The 15804-nt window shown below is 50.8% G+C and overlaps 3 protein-coding genes across 9 annotated transcripts; 2 read left to right on the forward strand and 1 right to left on the reverse strand.

The window, feature by feature from the left end:
* Positions 1-317: 317 nt before the first annotated feature.
* Positions 318-7761, forward strand: cdc5l (CDC5 cell division cycle 5-like (S. pombe)). The gene is given in 20 exon segments (XM_086181054.1): positions 318-531; positions 866-969; positions 1620-1781; positions 2373-2438; positions 2440-2498; positions 2740-2839; positions 3315-3441; positions 3552-3643; positions 3738-3882; positions 4090-4281; positions 4976-5124; positions 5323-5494; positions 5593-5757; positions 5844-5924; positions 6018-6269; positions 6361-6468; positions 6585-6674; positions 6761-6892; positions 7144-7224; positions 7423-7761. Coding segments are annotated over 20 exon segments (2436 nt in total). The 5' UTR covers positions 318-486; the 3' UTR covers positions 7537-7761.
* Positions 7762-8001: 240 nt separating this feature from the next.
* supt3h (SPT3 homolog, SAGA and STAGA complex component) lies at positions 8002-13943 on the reverse strand. 6 transcript variants are annotated; one of them, XM_086181061.1, is made up of 12 exons: positions 13658-13943; positions 11569-11675; positions 10403-10487; positions 10244-10330; positions 9998-10091; positions 9720-9853; positions 9553-9628; positions 9283-9395; positions 9106-9210; positions 8902-9030; positions 8535-8624; positions 8002-8131 (listed from the first exon to the last, which is right to left on the reverse strand). In XM_086181061.1, exons 2-12 carry the CDS (start codon positions 11658-11660, stop codon positions 8090-8092), a joined length of 1047 nt encoding a protein of 348 aa, XP_086037187.1. In that variant the 5' UTR covers positions 11661-11675; positions 13658-13943; the 3' UTR covers positions 8002-8089. The 6 variants fall into 6 exon arrangements, with proteins under 6 accessions (XP_086037187.1, XP_086037186.1, XP_086037182.1 ...); XM_086181060.1 differs by lacking the exon at positions 13658-13943 and adding an exon at positions 13578-13617; XM_086181056.1 differs by lacking the exon at positions 13658-13943 and adding an exon at positions 12752-13287.
* On the forward strand, positions 12706-15102 carry runx2a (RUNX family transcription factor 2a). 2 transcript variants are annotated; one of them, XM_086181064.1, is made up of 6 exons: positions 12706-13243; positions 13666-13856; positions 13945-14104; positions 14209-14313; positions 14394-14465; positions 14698-15102. In XM_086181064.1, the coding sequence occupies exons 1-6, from the start codon at positions 13222-13224 to the stop codon at positions 15012-15014; spliced, it is 867 nt and encodes a 288-aa protein (XP_086037190.1). In that variant the 5' UTR covers positions 12706-13221; the 3' UTR covers positions 15015-15102. The 2 variants fall into 2 exon arrangements, with proteins under 2 accessions (XP_086037190.1, XP_086037189.1); XM_086181063.1 differs by having other exon boundaries at positions 12707-13251; positions 13665-13856.
* The last annotated feature ends 702 nt before the right edge of the window (positions 15103-15804 follow it).

Below are 15804 nucleotides of genomic sequence, written 5' to 3' on the forward strand. Positions count from 1 at the left end.
ACATATATAATATATTGTAATCATATAATATATATAATATATTATAATATGTCTATAATATATGTATATACATTATGTACATATATATATGTGTGCATATATACATGTAGGTACATATACATATATATGTACATATATATATATATATATATGTATATATACATGTATGTATAAATACATGTATGTATATAAATGCATGGCCCCTCCAGGCCTCTGTCGAATCAATGACTTTTGTCTGAAGTTCATTTCGTTTTCTAGGAATTTGTCTGTGGTTGTTACTACAACACCCACAGTACATTGCGCCGTGACCCTTCAACCGGGGCTATACGCTTCCGGTGTGCTGGATGTTAGCTGCGTCCTCGCAGTGGCTGCCAGGTTTTGTTTCGTTAACAGCAATTTGAATCAGTGGAGGCTCCTCATCTCCGTTTGCTGGTTGTGAATCAGTTCTAAGTTTTTAGGAAGGAGGAGGAACAACACGCCGCCAAGATGCCGCGAATCATGATAAAAGGAGGCGTTTGGCGCAACACGGAGGTACGTGTTTACTCGGCTAGTGGCGTTAGCATGATGCTAATAGCAAGTCGTGCACCACCGGGTTAAGTTAGCAAGAAGCTAAACTAGCTGGGAACTAACGGGATTCCGACTTTAAAGGAATGTTCAGTTCCTGCGGTTGCTGTTAATTCGCGATTTGATGCTGATTCTTCAACCAGAAGTCCACGTGACGTAGCACATCTCCGCGGTTAATCGACGTTAGCGTAGCCGTAGTTGTCGACGTCTGTAGTGATCACCTCTGCAGCGAGGTTTCTGTGCCTGGTGCTGAATGGATCCAAGATGACACTAACGAGCTGCCACTGTCTCCTCCCCCCAGGATGAGATCCTGAAGGCAGCGGTGATGAAATATGGGAAGAATCAATGGTCTCGAATCGCCTCGCTGCTGCACCGCAAGTCCGCCAAACAGTGTAAAGCAAGATGGTGAGTTTGAGTATCAGGGGACAGGAACAGCAGCACGAACCCCCCAGGACCTCTCATGGCCCCCCAGTGCAGGGAGGTGCAGTGAAGACCTGTCCTGCTCTGGTCCTGGTTCATGTCTTCATTCTGGTCCTGGACTGTTGGGGTGACTCATGAATCTCTCACCCTTCAGTTCAGCCTCCACCTGAAACGAGTGGTTTTAGATTCCGTCTCAAACGTTAAATGAACTTTACGTTTCCTCCTCAACGGCACTCAAAGTGCCTTCAACATTGCGTCCCGAGGCGCTGCCGGGAGCAGCAGGGCTTCAGAACCTTGCTCGAGGACACTCAGTCCCTGCAGCACAGGACCAGGCCCCCCAGGAGCTGGATTTCAGGAATTAGAATCAACACAAAAACAATGCATCCATATATCAAAGCAGCATTTCTACATTAGAAAATGTGACACACCACCAGCAGGACTCCGTCTGAGAGAAACGGCACCGCATATGGCAGGAAATACGATGATGATAACTTCCTGTAGAGTTCAGCCTACACGCCACTGTTAATTTATGCTGCAATGAGCGCCAGTGTGAAGAAACCCAGTGGCTGCAGCGCAGACGTTTCCTCCTCTTCCTCCCGCTTCACCTCAGGTTGTATGGTTCTGCTCATCCACAGGTACGAGTGGCTGGACCCCAGCATCAAGAAGACCGAGTGGTCCAGAGAGGAGGAGGAGAAGCTGCTCCATCTGGCCAAGCTGATGCCCACCCAGTGGAGGACCATCGCCCCCATCATAGGCCGGACGGCAGCCCAGTGCCTGGAGCACTACGAGTACCTGCTGTAGGTGACGCACGTCTTCACGCACACACATGCGCGCATCCGCGAGCCACCAGCAGGATCCTGAAGCTTACCTGCTGGAGTTTGAACCACAGTTCTACTTCCATGCCAGCAAAAACTGACTTAGTTTGTAAATTCTTTATTCAAGTCCAACAAATCTACACAGCAGAAGTTCAGGATCCTAACAAGAGGGTTCTCACTGGTTCACATTCCTATCAGAAACATTCTCAGACTCCAAGCAAGGCCCCATTTTCAAGATGGCTGCCATCAGGTCTTAAATTGACATTTTCTCCTTTGTAGTCCTCTAGGACCAGAAACGCTGGTGCCTGATGTGTGTTAGGGTTTGGTGTTTCTTCTTTTCTCATAAATGCAGCCGCCTGAACAGAGCAGGACGCCAGCAGCGCGCTCTTCAGCTTCATCCTGCATGAAGACATCGACGTGTTCCCATGAGTGACGATTCACTGCCTGTAACCGCCGGGAACAGGGAGCCGACCGGGGCTCTGTGAGGGCGGCCGTCTGCCTCGACCAGTCGGAGTGACAGAGACAAGAGAGAGAGGAAATTATGATAATGATAGTGTTCATGTTTGTGTGTAGAGACAAAGCAGCTCAGAGAGACAACGAAGAGGAGGTGGGAGAGGACCCCCGAAAGTTAAAACCAGGAGATCGACCCCAACCCTGAAACCAAACCTGCCAGACCCGACCCGGTGGACATGGATGAAGGTACGGCCCCCAGCCTCCCCAGACACTCCTTCACCACTCACATGACCTCTGTGGTTGTTTGTCTGTCTCCAAGCGGCTCTTCTTACTTCTAGGAGGTTCATTTTTGAATCCTGTTGAATGTTGAGCCGCAGTCATCCTCCAGAAGGAAAGATGCTTCTGATTATGAATAAATAAACTCTGTGTGTGTGTGTGTGTGTGTGTGTGTGTGTGTGTGTGTGTGTGTGTGTGTGTGTGTGTGTAGACGAGCTGGAGATGCTGTCTGAGGCCAGAGCTCGACTGGCCAACACTCAGGGCAAGAAGGCCAAGAGGAAGGCTCGAGAGAAGCAGCTGGAGGAAGCTAGGTCTCTCTCTCTCTCTCTCTCTCTCTCTCTCTCTCTCTCTCTCTCTCTCTCTCTCTCTCTCTCTCTCTCTCTCTCTCTCTCTCTCTCTCTCTCTCTCTCTCTCTCTCTCTCTCTCTCTCTCTCTCTCTCTCCTCTCTCTCTCTCTCTCTCTCTCTCTCTCTCTCTCTCTCTCTCTCTCTCTCTCTCTCTCTCTCTCACACACACACACAGTATTCATAAAGGTGTGTTTCAAATTCATTTATGCATTTTCTTCAGACATCAACAGCCACGACGGTCCACCTCCTCACGTCATGTTTCCTCCCTGCAGCTCCACGCGCTCTCTAGTTTTAGCTGTTGTAGTTTCTTAGAACGCAGCCGCCTGCTAGCAGTTCAGCAGCGGAACCCAGACATTGTGCTGTGGATTCACGTATTCGTGGCTTTGGTTCAGGTCCTCATTGCTCTTATTTAATCGAGTGTCTCTGACTTCCTGCTGCAGACGTCTGGCGGCGTTGCAGAAGCGTCGAGAGCTGCGAGCAGCAGGAATCGATGTTCAGAAGAAGAGGAAGAGGAAGAGAGGAGTGGACTACAACGCTGAGATCCCCTTTGAAAAGAAACCCGCTGCAGTAATTCTTCTGCTTATTCTTATTAATCACGTGTTTTTGTTCATTTGAAGAGCTGGGAGGCGTTGAGCTCTGCCATGTTGTGGGTTCATGTTTGACTTGTGTACCTTCAGGGTTTCTATGACACCAGCATGGAGCAGTACGATGCTCTGGGCCCCAACTTCCGGCGACTCAGGCAGCAGCACCTGGATGGAGAACTTCGCAAGTCAGTACATCAAAGATGATACACCATTATTGTGAGACACAAATATTCAACACGCCGGTCGGTCGGGTGATGTCATTGTTGTGTTTGCTTGTAGTGAACGGGAGGAACGAGACCGGAAGAAAGACAAACAGAAGATAAAGAAGAAGAAAGAGAGCGACCTTCCCTCTGCCATCCTGCAGACCAGCGGGGTGGCCGAGTTCACCAAGAAACGCTCCAAACTGGTTCTCCCTGCCCCCCAGGTAAACCCCAGACCAGGAGCCTCATGAAGGCAGAACCACCTCAGTCCCAAGCTTCAGTCGGTAGAAATGTCAGCGTGCAGTCGCAGTGTTGGTGGAATATCTGCTGGTTCACGTTTCCCTAAACAGACGTTTCTGGCAAAGTGTGGTCAAAGATGTGGTAAAATCATGGAAATTTGCTGGTAAAAATGTGTGTGAACCCTGCAACAGATCAGTGACGCTGAACTGGAGGAGGTGGTCAAGATGGGCGTGGCCAGCGAGGTCGCCCGCCAAGCCGCTGAGGAGAGCGAAGGTGGCAACTCTGCTTCCTCCACCCTCCTGTCAGAGTACAGCATCACCAACACCATGGCAACGGGGCTGCGCACCCCCCGCACACCTGCCGCCCAGGACAGAATACTGCAGGTAATACACACACACACACACACACACACACACACACACACACACACACACACACACACACACAGTAAAGTTGACCTCACCCTCTTGTTTTTTTATCATCTTATCAATAAACATTAAATGTGCCATAATATTCATGTTTCGTCTCAATTTGTGAAAATATTCATCATCACCACCACCATCATCATCATCATCATCACCATCATCACCATCACTATCATCATCATCATCATCACCATCATCATCACCATCACCATCATCATCATCATCACCACCATCATCACCATCATCATCACCATCATCACCATCACCATCACCATCATCATCATCATCATCACCATCACCATCACCATCACCATCATCATCATCATCATCATCATCACCATCATCACCACCATCATCACCATCATCATCACCATCATCATCATCATCATCACCATCATCATCACCATCATCACCATCACCATCACCATCACCATCACCACCATCACCATCACTATCATCATCATCACCATCATCACCACCATCACTATCATCATCATCATCATCACCATCATCACCATCATCATCACCACCTTCATCATCACCATCATCACCATCATCACCATCATCACCATCACCATCACTATCATCACCATCACCATCATCACCTTCATCATCATCATCACCATCTCAAATGTGTGTTTGTGTTTCCCAGGAAGCTCAGAACTTGATGGCACTGACCAACATTGACACGCCTCTGAAGGGAGGCCTCAACACGCCGCTGCACGAGAGTGACTTCAGTGGTGTGACGCCTCAACGCCAGCAGGTCCAGACCCCCAACACGGTCCTCAGCACGCCCTTCAGGTGACTGACTCTCTCTCTCTCTCTCTCTCTCTGGCAGCTTCACTGCACAGCTGCTCTTGGCTTATTAAGAGTATTCATCACTATTAATAATGATATTTTATTCTTTGAGTGTCAGAGTGTTCGGTCGCGGTGTATTGTTACACCCCATCTAATTATCCTACCGTTCGTGATTATTTTCGGTCCTGCTACCTCACATAGAACCCCTGGACCAGGTCAAGGGTCAGAGGGTATGACCCCTCAAGCGGGAGGAGCAGTGACCCCACGGGGGGTCGTCACCCCAGGTCTGACCCCTGGCCGCACACCCCTGAGGGACAAACTCAATATAAACAGTGAGGAGCAACTCGCTGATCCAGCATTCACCAAACACCAGGTGACCTCACAGACGCACACGCTTGACCGCACTTGAAGTTTTACAGGTCCTGGTACTCAACAGCTCTCCACCCCACCCCCCCCCACCCCCAAACTCAGCAACGAGAAAGTCTGCAGCAGCTCAGACAAGGCCTGATGTCACTTCCTGTTCCCAAAAACGACTTCGAGATCGTTCTCCCTGAAAACGCAGAGAAAGAACTTGAGGAAACTGAGACGGAGACCGGCTACATCGAGGACATGGCCGACATTGAGGCTCGCAAACAGGTAGGAGTGTTCACACACACACACACACACACACACACACACCATTCAAATGAAGTTTTGTGAATGTGACACAGTGTGTGTGACAGGCCCAACGAGATGCAGAAAGAGAGAAGGAGCTGAAACTGCGACACACTGCCGTCCAGAGAAGTCTTCCCAGACCCACTGAGGTAACACACACACACACACACACACACACACACACAGGAATGTTGTTTCAGACCTCTTCTGTATGTCTGCATGATGTCGTCTTATGTTTCCAGGTGAACGAGTCCGTCCTCCGGCCCGCCTCCATGGAACAGCTGTCCGACCTCCTGCTGGCGGAGGAGCTGATCAAACAGGAAATGATCACCATGATGCACCACGACTGCCTGCACCACCCGCCAGCCAACGCCAGCCAGCTGCAGCGCGGCAGCAAAGTCAGAGGCCCCACGTCCACGTCAAACAACGCCTCACACATCGCATACCTGGAGACACACACCTACAAACCTGTGAGCCCGGAGGACATGGAGAAGGTAACACACACACACACACACACACTCGCACTTTGGGGGACAGGAGTTTGCACTGTAGGAGTGTGATGTGTATCTGTGATGTGTGATGCAGGCAAAGGTGATGCTGTCAGCTGAGATGGAGGTGGTGAAGGGGGGAATGGGCCACGGTGATCTGAGCATGGAGGCCTACAGCCAGGTGTGGGAGGAGTGTTACGGACAGGTGTGTGTGACCCCCCAGTGAACCCCACTACTGTCATCATGGAACATCAAAAGAATGTTCCTGCTTCATTCCTGTTTCCTGTTTCCTGTCCCTCTCTTCCTCCCTCCCTTGCACAGGTGTTGTATCTACCTGGTCAGAACCGGTACACCCGAGCCAACCTGGCGTCCAAGAAAGACCGAATTGAGAGTCTGGAGAAGAAACTGGATGTGAGACCCCAGCAGACACGTGACCAGTGATTGAACAAGGACATGTTTCTGGCTGTTTGTGATCGCTGAGGTTCGTCTCTCCTCAGGTGAACCGAGGTCACATGACCGCTGAGGCCCGGAAAGCTGCTAAGCTGGAGAAGAAACTCAAGATCCTCCTGGGAGGGTTTCAGTCCAGAGCGCTGGGTCTCCTGAAGCAGCACAATGAACTCTGGGAGCAGGTGAGCCGGCTGGGTGATGTCACTCCGTTTGTTCTGCTCCGGTTCCGTGAATGTGAGAAAGGCCAAGCAAAGCCAAACAAGTTGATTCGTGGATGAAGCTGTGAACACCTCCACTACACACCTGATACCCCACATCTTTCCATCGCCGTCACCCGTCTGATTCGCTAACCAGCTCCGACCAGCGGTCGACGCCTCTCTAGCAGGGTCGTTGAATATGATGATAACGGCATTGCGCCTTCTTTGCCCACTAGGTGGAGCAAGCAGCCACAGAACTGCAGACCTTTAGTCAGCTGAAGAAACAAGAAGACACCGCGATCCCTCGGAGACAGGAGGTAAGCAGTTCCTGCTCATCAGCTCGTCACATGATTTCCCGCTCCTTCAACGACAACGATAACTGGCGAGTTAATCGTTCCACCTGATGTTGCTACAGGGGAGGAGTTGATCTCTGCGTCTGTCATGCCTGTGGTGATGATGGCGGCGGGCAGCTATGCAGTTTCAGATGTTACTGATGATGTAAATCTCTCTTCCAGGCGTTGCGGGAAGACGTGGAGAGGCAGATGGAGAGAGAGCGAGAACTTCAACAGCGATACGGCGAGCTGCTCATGGAGCGGGACGCGCTGCTCAACGCCGCTCCAAAATACTGAGTGACACACAACACACACACACACCTGATGAGACTGAGCTGAAACACACGACTTCCATCCTGCAAGTCTTCGTATTGAGAATTCTTTCATGTTCTAATTATCAGTAATTCCAGAGATAAGCCCCACCTCCATGTACGCCTGTCGCTGTGATGTCATGAACTGAATGTGCTCAGTTTTCTGTTGTTTCTGTAGTAGTGACAATAAAGTTTCTTCCAACAATGTCAACCTTGTTAAGGTCAAAGGTTATTACAGGACCATCCACAGAACCATGATCAGAAACAACAGCAGAGCCCAAATGTGTGGAGGCCCGGTGTTTAGGATCTAGTGCCATCTAGTGGTTGAACAGTAAACTACAGCCCCTCAAATAAGGAGATGAAGGTTCATTTACATGGAACCGCACCAACGTTCTGCTGCTGCTCTCTGCTAGAACCCTCAACTGTTCAGGTGACGAGACAAGAAACCAGCTTCAAGAAAAAGTCGTTTATTACAAAGATTCATCAAAATAAACAATAACTGCAGGACAAATGTTTGTGGGAAACGTAGAGCGACATCCTCAGCAGGCGAGGAACGCCATCCCCCCCCTCAAATACACGCTCTGGAAGAGAGGGAAGAGAGAGAGTTGTGGTTCTGGTCTGATTCTAGGAACACATTGCTGCTGTTTAGAACAAGTGACCCGACTGAGAGGACCTGACCACCTGCAGCACCGCCTGCCAGTGGGGTGAAGCTCATTCTAAAACGCTCTTCAAACGTGCTATGACATCATCGATTGAACGCGAGGCGATGGCACCTGAGACCCGCCAGCGTGTCGGGCCGTGCCGGCACCTGCTGGTCGCTGGTTTGAGATGTTGGTGTTTGTCTTTTCACTCATCAGCCACAGAAAGTGAACGAGTGAATCAGCTTTCTGTCGCAGTGTGGCTGGAATCTACTCTGCTGCAGGACAGTTTCATCTTGGTCTGTTACCATGGTAACTGCATCGGGGAGGGTGCGTGTGCGCCTACCGTGTGTCTGTAGTTGTATCTTCTGATGGCCTCTCTGATGTGACAGGGCTGGATCGCTGCGCTCGGTGGCTCCGCTGTTGCTGGACAGCCCTGAAACAGTTTTCATTCAACTCAGTCAAATCTCGCCGCCGCCGCAGCAGCCGAGTCGATCCTGTAAAGGAGCTTCATCGGTTTAGGCAGCAAGATTGTTGATCGCCTAACTTCTGAAAGTGGCCATGTTGCTTGATTGCTATCATGCCAACACTTTCACAGGAAGTGGAACTGATGACCCATGACACTGCTGTTACTCCATCCATGTTGCTGGTGACATGGCCCCGCCCCCTTTACATACCAGTATGCAGTCACACGCACACACACACCTACACACCTTCTTGCGTTTCCTCTGTCGTGTCCGGCTGTCCAGACTGCCGTTACCTTGGAGGAGGGGCTTGGAGGAGTGTGAGGAGCCTGGAGTGGAGGGGGGCGTGGCATCAGGGGAGTCTGGATCCTTCTTCACCTGATGGAGTAAAGGTGTAAGGTAATAGATGTGCAGGCGCCGATCAGGTTTACGTGAGTGAAAGACGGCGTGCACCTCAGTGTGTGTGTTGTAGTGGATGAAGCTGGCAGAGATCACATGACTGACAGGATTAATCTTCGCCATCATTTCCTGTTTCACCAGCAGAGACAAATCCACAATCTGGAGACGAGACCGAAACACAAGATGTTAAAAAGATGTGAGATGAGACAGTGCATTTGATGATCGGGTTACCTGGGCAACGGTCTCGTAGGCCAGGTAGGACAGGATCTCCATGGCGATAGTGTTGGGTTTGAGCTCCAGGCTGCTGCAGTCCAGCCAGTCGCGAAACTTGGACGCTTTCTTGGCTGCGCTCACGAAGACCAGACCAGACAGCAGGAGAATTTACAGACAGAACAGAGCAGGAGACATACAGGAATTTCCTGAATCGGTTACAATTGTGACGCGTGGCGTGATTCTGCTGCCCAACGCCAGCCTGACAATCGTGAACGGTTCAAATGTTACCGAAGCTCAGCTGCCGACTCTCGCAGAACTCAGTGTATTGGGCAGGATCCATCGCTCGAGTGTGACGCTCCAGACGCTGCACGCACAAACACGGTAGTCTTCAGTCCAACAAGTGTAACTGGTATGAAAGCACTCAAAGCACTGACGACATCATCATGACCTCTGACCTCCAGCCGCTCCTGTTTGACGGGGTCTACTTCCTGCCGCTCAGCCAATGACAGAAGCTCGCCAGTGTGATCCATCCATACCAGGAAGTCCTGGGCCAAGCGCTGCCTCCGCTGGTTACCGCCGGCGATGCCACCTGCACCAGTAAGGGGGGGGGCACTTCTTCAGTGGATGCTAACAAGGAGGCTACAGACAAAAACCAACAGGGACACAAAAACACAGCGAACCCCTGGAGGTCCAAACTTGTATATTTGAATCATACGGAGGTGTGTGTGTGTACCTGGGTCTTGTCCATCGTCATCCTCCACATTTTTGAGTAGTTTGGATTTATAATCTCTAAACTGCAGATATTTCAGCAGCCTGGCCACCTTCCTCTGGTGCACGCACGCACGCACGCACGCACACACACACACACACACGCACAGTGAGAAAAGTGAGTGATTTTGTATTTGAGTTTTTATTTTTATGTAAAAATCCTTGGTTGTTAAACTTAATTATGCATCTGTGTGTGTGTGTGTGATGTCACCTTGTCCCTCCTCATCAGGAACAGGATGTCCTCTGCTGAAATGACCCTTGACCCCCGCAGAGTCGCCCCCTCACTCGCCTGATGGAGCTGATAAACAGACAGACATCAGGCCAGTGACACACACCTGCAACACTTCCCAATATCTCTGGTGTGTGTTACCATAGTGATGAGCTGTGTGTGTACGATGTCTTCCACCAGAGCTGCTGTCTCATGCAGCGGCCGGCGAGCATCTCCCAGAGCAAACCTGCCACACACACACACACACACACATTAAGGAGCTGCTAATTGCTTGATGCAACATGTGACCTGGTGGACGCTGCGTCCTGCTGGTCAACAACCAAACCAACTGTTGTCAACCTGAAGCCCACAAGTCCCCCCCCTGTCTCTCTTTCCCCTAGTCCCACCCACCACCACCACCGGTTTGGTCACAGCCTCATTTGCATGTGGGGAGGCCACTTCCATGATGGCCGACAAACCCAAACCCACATCCTGACGCTCGTTCCTTGTCCTGCTCGGCTCTCTGCCTCGTCTCTGCTGTCATTGGCTGATGGCTGCTGTCAATCACAGAGGTGAGGCTTTGGTTTAGGCTTGTGGGCAGGTCGGCTTCAGGTTCAGAAGGTGGTTTCAGGTTTGGGGCTTTAGTTGGGTTTTAGCTTCTTTGACCACGAACAACAATTAAGAATCGACACGACCAGCGGTGAGTACCCAAAAACTGAGGCAGGTGGCGGTGGGGGGTGGGGGTGGCGGTGGGGGGCTCAGGCTCTTCTGGGCTGTCCTCAGAAAAATGATTCATAATTTTATTCGTTGACATACTTGGGAGAGTTCCTACAAGTATTTAAACACAAGAAATCTGACATTTGTAGAGGGAATTAATTTTATATCATGAGCAGAAGTCTGGAGGGAATCTTTTCATCCGCTGGAGAAGAAGAAGAACAGACTCGTTTGGTACCAACAGGAAACCATCAGTCCTCACTTTGAAGAAGTTGTGTTTTTAATTTCCAGCTTCAAGCGGAGGTCTGTGGTTGGGAAAGTTCCCGTTTAAGGAAGCTGGGATGAGTTTTCCTTTGTCATGGAGGTGGGATGGCGGTTTCTGTCGTCCCCTCTCAGCTTTTGTTGAAACGTTTTATATTTCAGGGACGTTTGTGCCGTCTCAGGATTGTTGACATGGAGAGTCGGAAAGAAACTTTAGTGACGACGCGTTTTGGCTGGATTTGATGTTAATGTGTTAATCTGACCAACAGGCGGCCATGGCGTCCAACAGCCTGTTCAGTAGCAGCAGCGGCCCGACGCTCTACTGGGGTGAGTGTGTGTGTGTGCGTTCTTACATCATGGTCTGCAGCTCAGGGATGAAGCTGATCCGGGATGCAGGCCGGTCTTTGGAGCTGGAGGCCGTGGAGCCCGCCATGGGGCTGCTCATAACCACTCACACCTTCTGAGACCAGACGGAGACAGAAAAGCACAGACGCCTGAGTGAGGAGCAACAATCCAACGCAACGTCCCCCCACCTCAGCAGCGTCTAATCCAGCAACCACATTTCAGCCCGGGAGCGTTGGTCACAGTATCTGGCGGGACCACAATGTCTCATCCCCGGTCACATGATTCCACTCAGACCATCAATTTGAGACGATACCAGAGGTGCAACTCAACTCGCCTCCACGTTTTGTTGATTGCCATCGTTGAATCGGCACATTGATGCAGATCGATGATCGATGCTGGTCCAAACCCAATCCAAGCCTTAACCCTAATCCTAACCTGGACCTGCCATCATTTCACACTTTCACTCTGACCAGGAGCTCAAAAATAATGTGCTGCATCAGGACGGTTTTTGTGTCCCATTCGAGGTCCTGATCAGGTTGGAGTTTGTACCAGGAAAGGTCTCCAGTAGGTAGTAAAAACCAGGCACACACACATGAACACACAGTAAACAAAGAGGAAATTACTAAACATTTTTACTCAGACGTCTCACAACCCAACATTCTCCAGAACGTCATCTCACACCTGAGAAATTCACCAAGAAATCCATGTCAGAGTTTGACTTGAAGAGAGCCGAAGCACATTTACTCTCACATTCAGACATTTGTGAAGAACACAACGTGTCTAAAGTATTAAACTAAAACACACACACACACAAGTGATCTGTCTATGTATTTTTCTAGAACTTTCCCATTCTCATTTCAAGGTGTTTCATGACCTCTGAACCCTGAACACACACTGGAGTGGTGATGTTACCTTAGCAAAGAGCCTAAAATAACAAGATAGCAGAACAGAATGAAGGCAAATCAACACACACACACACACACACACACACACACACACACACACACACACACACACACACACACACACACACAGGTGCTGTGACCGCAGTAACTTCCCCTCCGGCAGTGAAATCTGAATAATAATAGAGTTCAGTTCCCTGCAGTCAAACCTGCGGTCGATCGAACCCAGCGAGGAAGAGGAGGAGGAGGAGGAGGAGGAAGAGGAGCAGAAACACATTTCAACTCTCACCGAAGTCGCCAGGGAAACGCTGCTGCCTCGTCAGATGTTGTTTGAGTCTTAAACGTTCGTTGCATCTGCCGCGCGATTTGATGACGAAAGAGGACGACGCGCGGGGGCGGCCGGTAGATGGAGTCTCGTTTGTGTCGGTCAACGTCCTCCGACTACACGCAGGGGTGGGCAACCAAGTGGCTGAAGGTGTGTCAGTCAGTGGAATCACCTGTTAAAGTGTTCGGTCGGAAGGACAGCCTGCATCCACACGGCCCCCCATGGCACCTGGTCGCCCACCCCTGAAACCTTCCTGAAATTCAGCAAGAGCCGTTTTCCGTCTGCACTGACAGCAGTGAACGGGGTGGCGGTACAGGACGACGGACATGTGGAGGACGGACGTGAATGAATGGAATTGGGATGTTAGCTCCTGTTAGCGGGGAAGCTAACGTGGAGACCTGGAAGTTGCAGCGCTAGAATGGTTGCTTTTCTTCATGACTCTTGTTTTACTCCGACGTATGGTTGGAAAGTACTTCTCTTATTATTTCAATGTTATTTAATATCTCAACACAACAGCTGGTTTGGCCCTTCACCGCTACCGTCTCTGGACAGCCGTGGAATTAATACTACACCCTGCGAGTACTACTACGACTGAATCCAACTCTCTCCCCGAGCAGCACACGCATGTCTCAGCTGAGCTCGGTCTCGACTGCTGTCGGACTCTCAGCAAGTGCACAAATACACGTGTGATTGGAACTGGTCACTTATGATCATTTGTAATAATTTCCTTGTTTCGGTGGTGCGAATAAATAAATAAAAAAAGTACATAAATGCATACAAATATAAAAACCTCTATAGTTTTTCTGGCTGTTGTGTGTGAGCACGGCTGCGTGCTTCCTTTACTCCTGACTCACGTGACCGAGGTGTCACCTTTGCAGATCCTGTGACGAAGCATCAGCCAACACCTTCATCAACAATCCGCCAAACGGACGACCCCGAGGTGACGTCGGTCCAGCTGAGCAGCCCGGTGCCGTCCAGAGGCTGGGTGCAGACGGACAGCCCCGACTTCCTCTGCAGTCGCCTTCCGCCGCACTGGAGGTGCAACAAGACCCTGCCCAGACCCTTCATGGTGAGCAGGTTCCATCTCCAGATGTCCCAAGTCAGGGGGAGGTCCTGCTCCACTCAAACGACCTTCTCTACATTTCCCCGCCCACTAGGTGGTGTCCCTGAGCAGGGATGTGCCAGACGGCGTGATGGTCACCGTGATGGCCGGCAACGAAGACAACAGTAGCAGCGAGTTACGCAATGCCACTGCAACCATGAAGCAAGGATACGCCCACTTTAATGACCTCCGCTTCATAGGTCGCAGTGGGAGAGGTAGAAATACTTCAGCGATGTAGTATTGAGTACAGAACCATCCTCCTCCCCTGGCGACTCTGGGGTGTGATTAGATTATGAATCATTTTTGTGTTCTTGTCCAGGTAAGTGTTTCACCCTGTCAATCAACGTGCTGACCTCGCCGCCCCAGGTCGCCACGCTGCACCGAGCCATCAAGGTCACGGTGGACGGCCCCCGGCTCCCCAGACGTGAGTGCAGGCCAGAGATGATGGGGAGATGTTTGGCTGTAACTCTCAGCTGGACTGAGTGTCTCCTCTCTGTCTTCCAGGACAGAGACAGCCGGAGGGGAAGCCCGGGGTCTTCAGGACCTCCTGCAGCGGCGCCAGTACTGCGTCCTCAGGTACATGAAGGTCACTTCAAGCCTCCTGTCTATGTGATGCTCTGAACATGCGTGAGATCTGTTGGATCAGTGGTTCTGACCATAGACACAGCACGAATGAAGCTGTTTCCATGGAGATGACATCATTTAAACGTTAAGGAGAACGACCGCTGTGTGCCAGTTCTCCGGAACCTGGTTCCTGGAGCTGAGTTCAGCATGAAGCTGCTTACAGGGAATATTTCTCCTTCCCCAGATTGCAGATCCTTGTCTTCCTCCCTCTGGACCAATGAGGCGTCCTTCCTGGGTCAGATGACCCATCTGACATCATCGTTCAGTTCAACTTCCAGAATCCACCACCTGCCTGCCCTGTCGTACACCCCCCAGCCCCCGCTGTACAGCTCCTACCTCTGCACCCCTCCTCCCCCGCTGAGCCACAGTGGTCCATTCCAGCATGGCAGCCTCTACTACGGGTCAGGGGAAGACCAAAATGTTGTTGCAGCACTGACCAATTGTATTGAGGGGGCATGTTTGTCCAGCCGGGGGGAGGAGCCTGTCTGGAGGCCTTATTGATTCTCCTACAAGTCAGGGGCTGTGTCCGAATTGCCAAGTGGCAACCGATGACCTACTGCTGCACCAGACACCCTAGAAGATTGGTGGTGAAGCACGACCTCTGCTGGCAGAGCACAGATACCACAATTAGGTAGACAGCACCAATGAAAGCCCCACCTGCTGGCGTGACTGTCGTACTGCACTCCACTCGGAGCGGACCATTATTCATTCTCTATTATTAAGCACATTAACGCACCTGTAAAGGTGTGTTCACATGTGTTGCGTTTGGTGTGAACACACCTTTAGTCATCGACAATGACTGTAAATGCTGGTGCTGTATAAGAATGGGAGACTGTTGGTGGCGCAAGTTTGCACGTCCACAAGTTTTTAAGGGACGAAGAAGGAGTCCGCGGTGCATTGTGGGCCATAGGTTGCTCCGTAGGATGCACCTGAACCGACCTGCAATGTGGGCGTGTTTAGGCTGGAATTTAGGTTGAGAAGTAGGTCGCTGCTCGCACCAGTTGTGGTTTCGGACAGCCTACATCATAGCAGTAGGTCGTAGATTGCCAAGTAGGTCTGATCCTAGGTCTCAGAGCAGGTCGGAGGCTGTCCCAAACCACAACTGGCACGAGTAGCGACCTACTTCTCAACCTAAATTCCAGCCTAAACACGCCCACATTGTAGGTCGGTTCAGGTGCATCCTACGGAGCAACCTATGGCCCACAATGCACCGCGGACTTCTTCTTCATCCCCTAAAAACTTGTGGACCCTCAAGCCAAGTTAGCGCCACCAACAGTCTCCCATTCTGATG

The sequence above is a fragment of the Aulostomus chinensis genome, chromosome 16 (assembly GCF_037954235.1).
Source record: "Aulostomus chinensis isolate RoL2024-O1b breed Wild chromosome 16, RoL_Achi_v1.0, whole genome shotgun sequence".
Lineage (NCBI taxonomy): Eukaryota > Metazoa > Chordata > Actinopteri > Syngnathiformes > Aulostomidae > Aulostomus > Aulostomus chinensis.

What these genes read in the sequence shown, in the direction of transcription:
- runx2a (XM_086181063.1), top strand. Translation starts at nt 13,222, where the DNA reads ATGACTCTTGTTTTACTCCGACGTATGGTT. An exon ending in TTTTACTCCGACGTATGGTT is followed by an intron (nt 13,252 to 13,664) that starts GGAAAGTACTTC and finishes GTCACCTTTGCA; the next exon opens with GATCCTGTGACGAAGCATCA. An exon ending in CATAGGTCGCAGTGGGAGAG is followed by an intron (nt 14,105 to 14,208) that starts GTAGAAATACTT and finishes GTTCTTGTCCAG; the next exon opens with GTAAGTGTTTCACCCTGTCA.
- supt3h (XM_086181061.1), bottom strand. Translation starts at nt 11,660, where the DNA reads ATGAGCAGCCCCATGGCGGGCTCCACGGCCTCCAGCTCCAAAGACCGG. An exon ending in ACTACAACACACACACTGAG is followed by an intron (nt 9,031 to 9,105) that starts GTGCACGCCGTC and finishes TTACTCCATCAG; the next exon opens with GTGAAGAAGGATCCAGACTC. An exon ending in GACAGAGGAAACGCAAGAAG is followed by an intron (nt 8,625 to 8,901) that starts GTGTGTAGGTGT and finishes AAACTGTTTCAG; the next exon opens with GGCTGTCCAGCAACAGCGGA.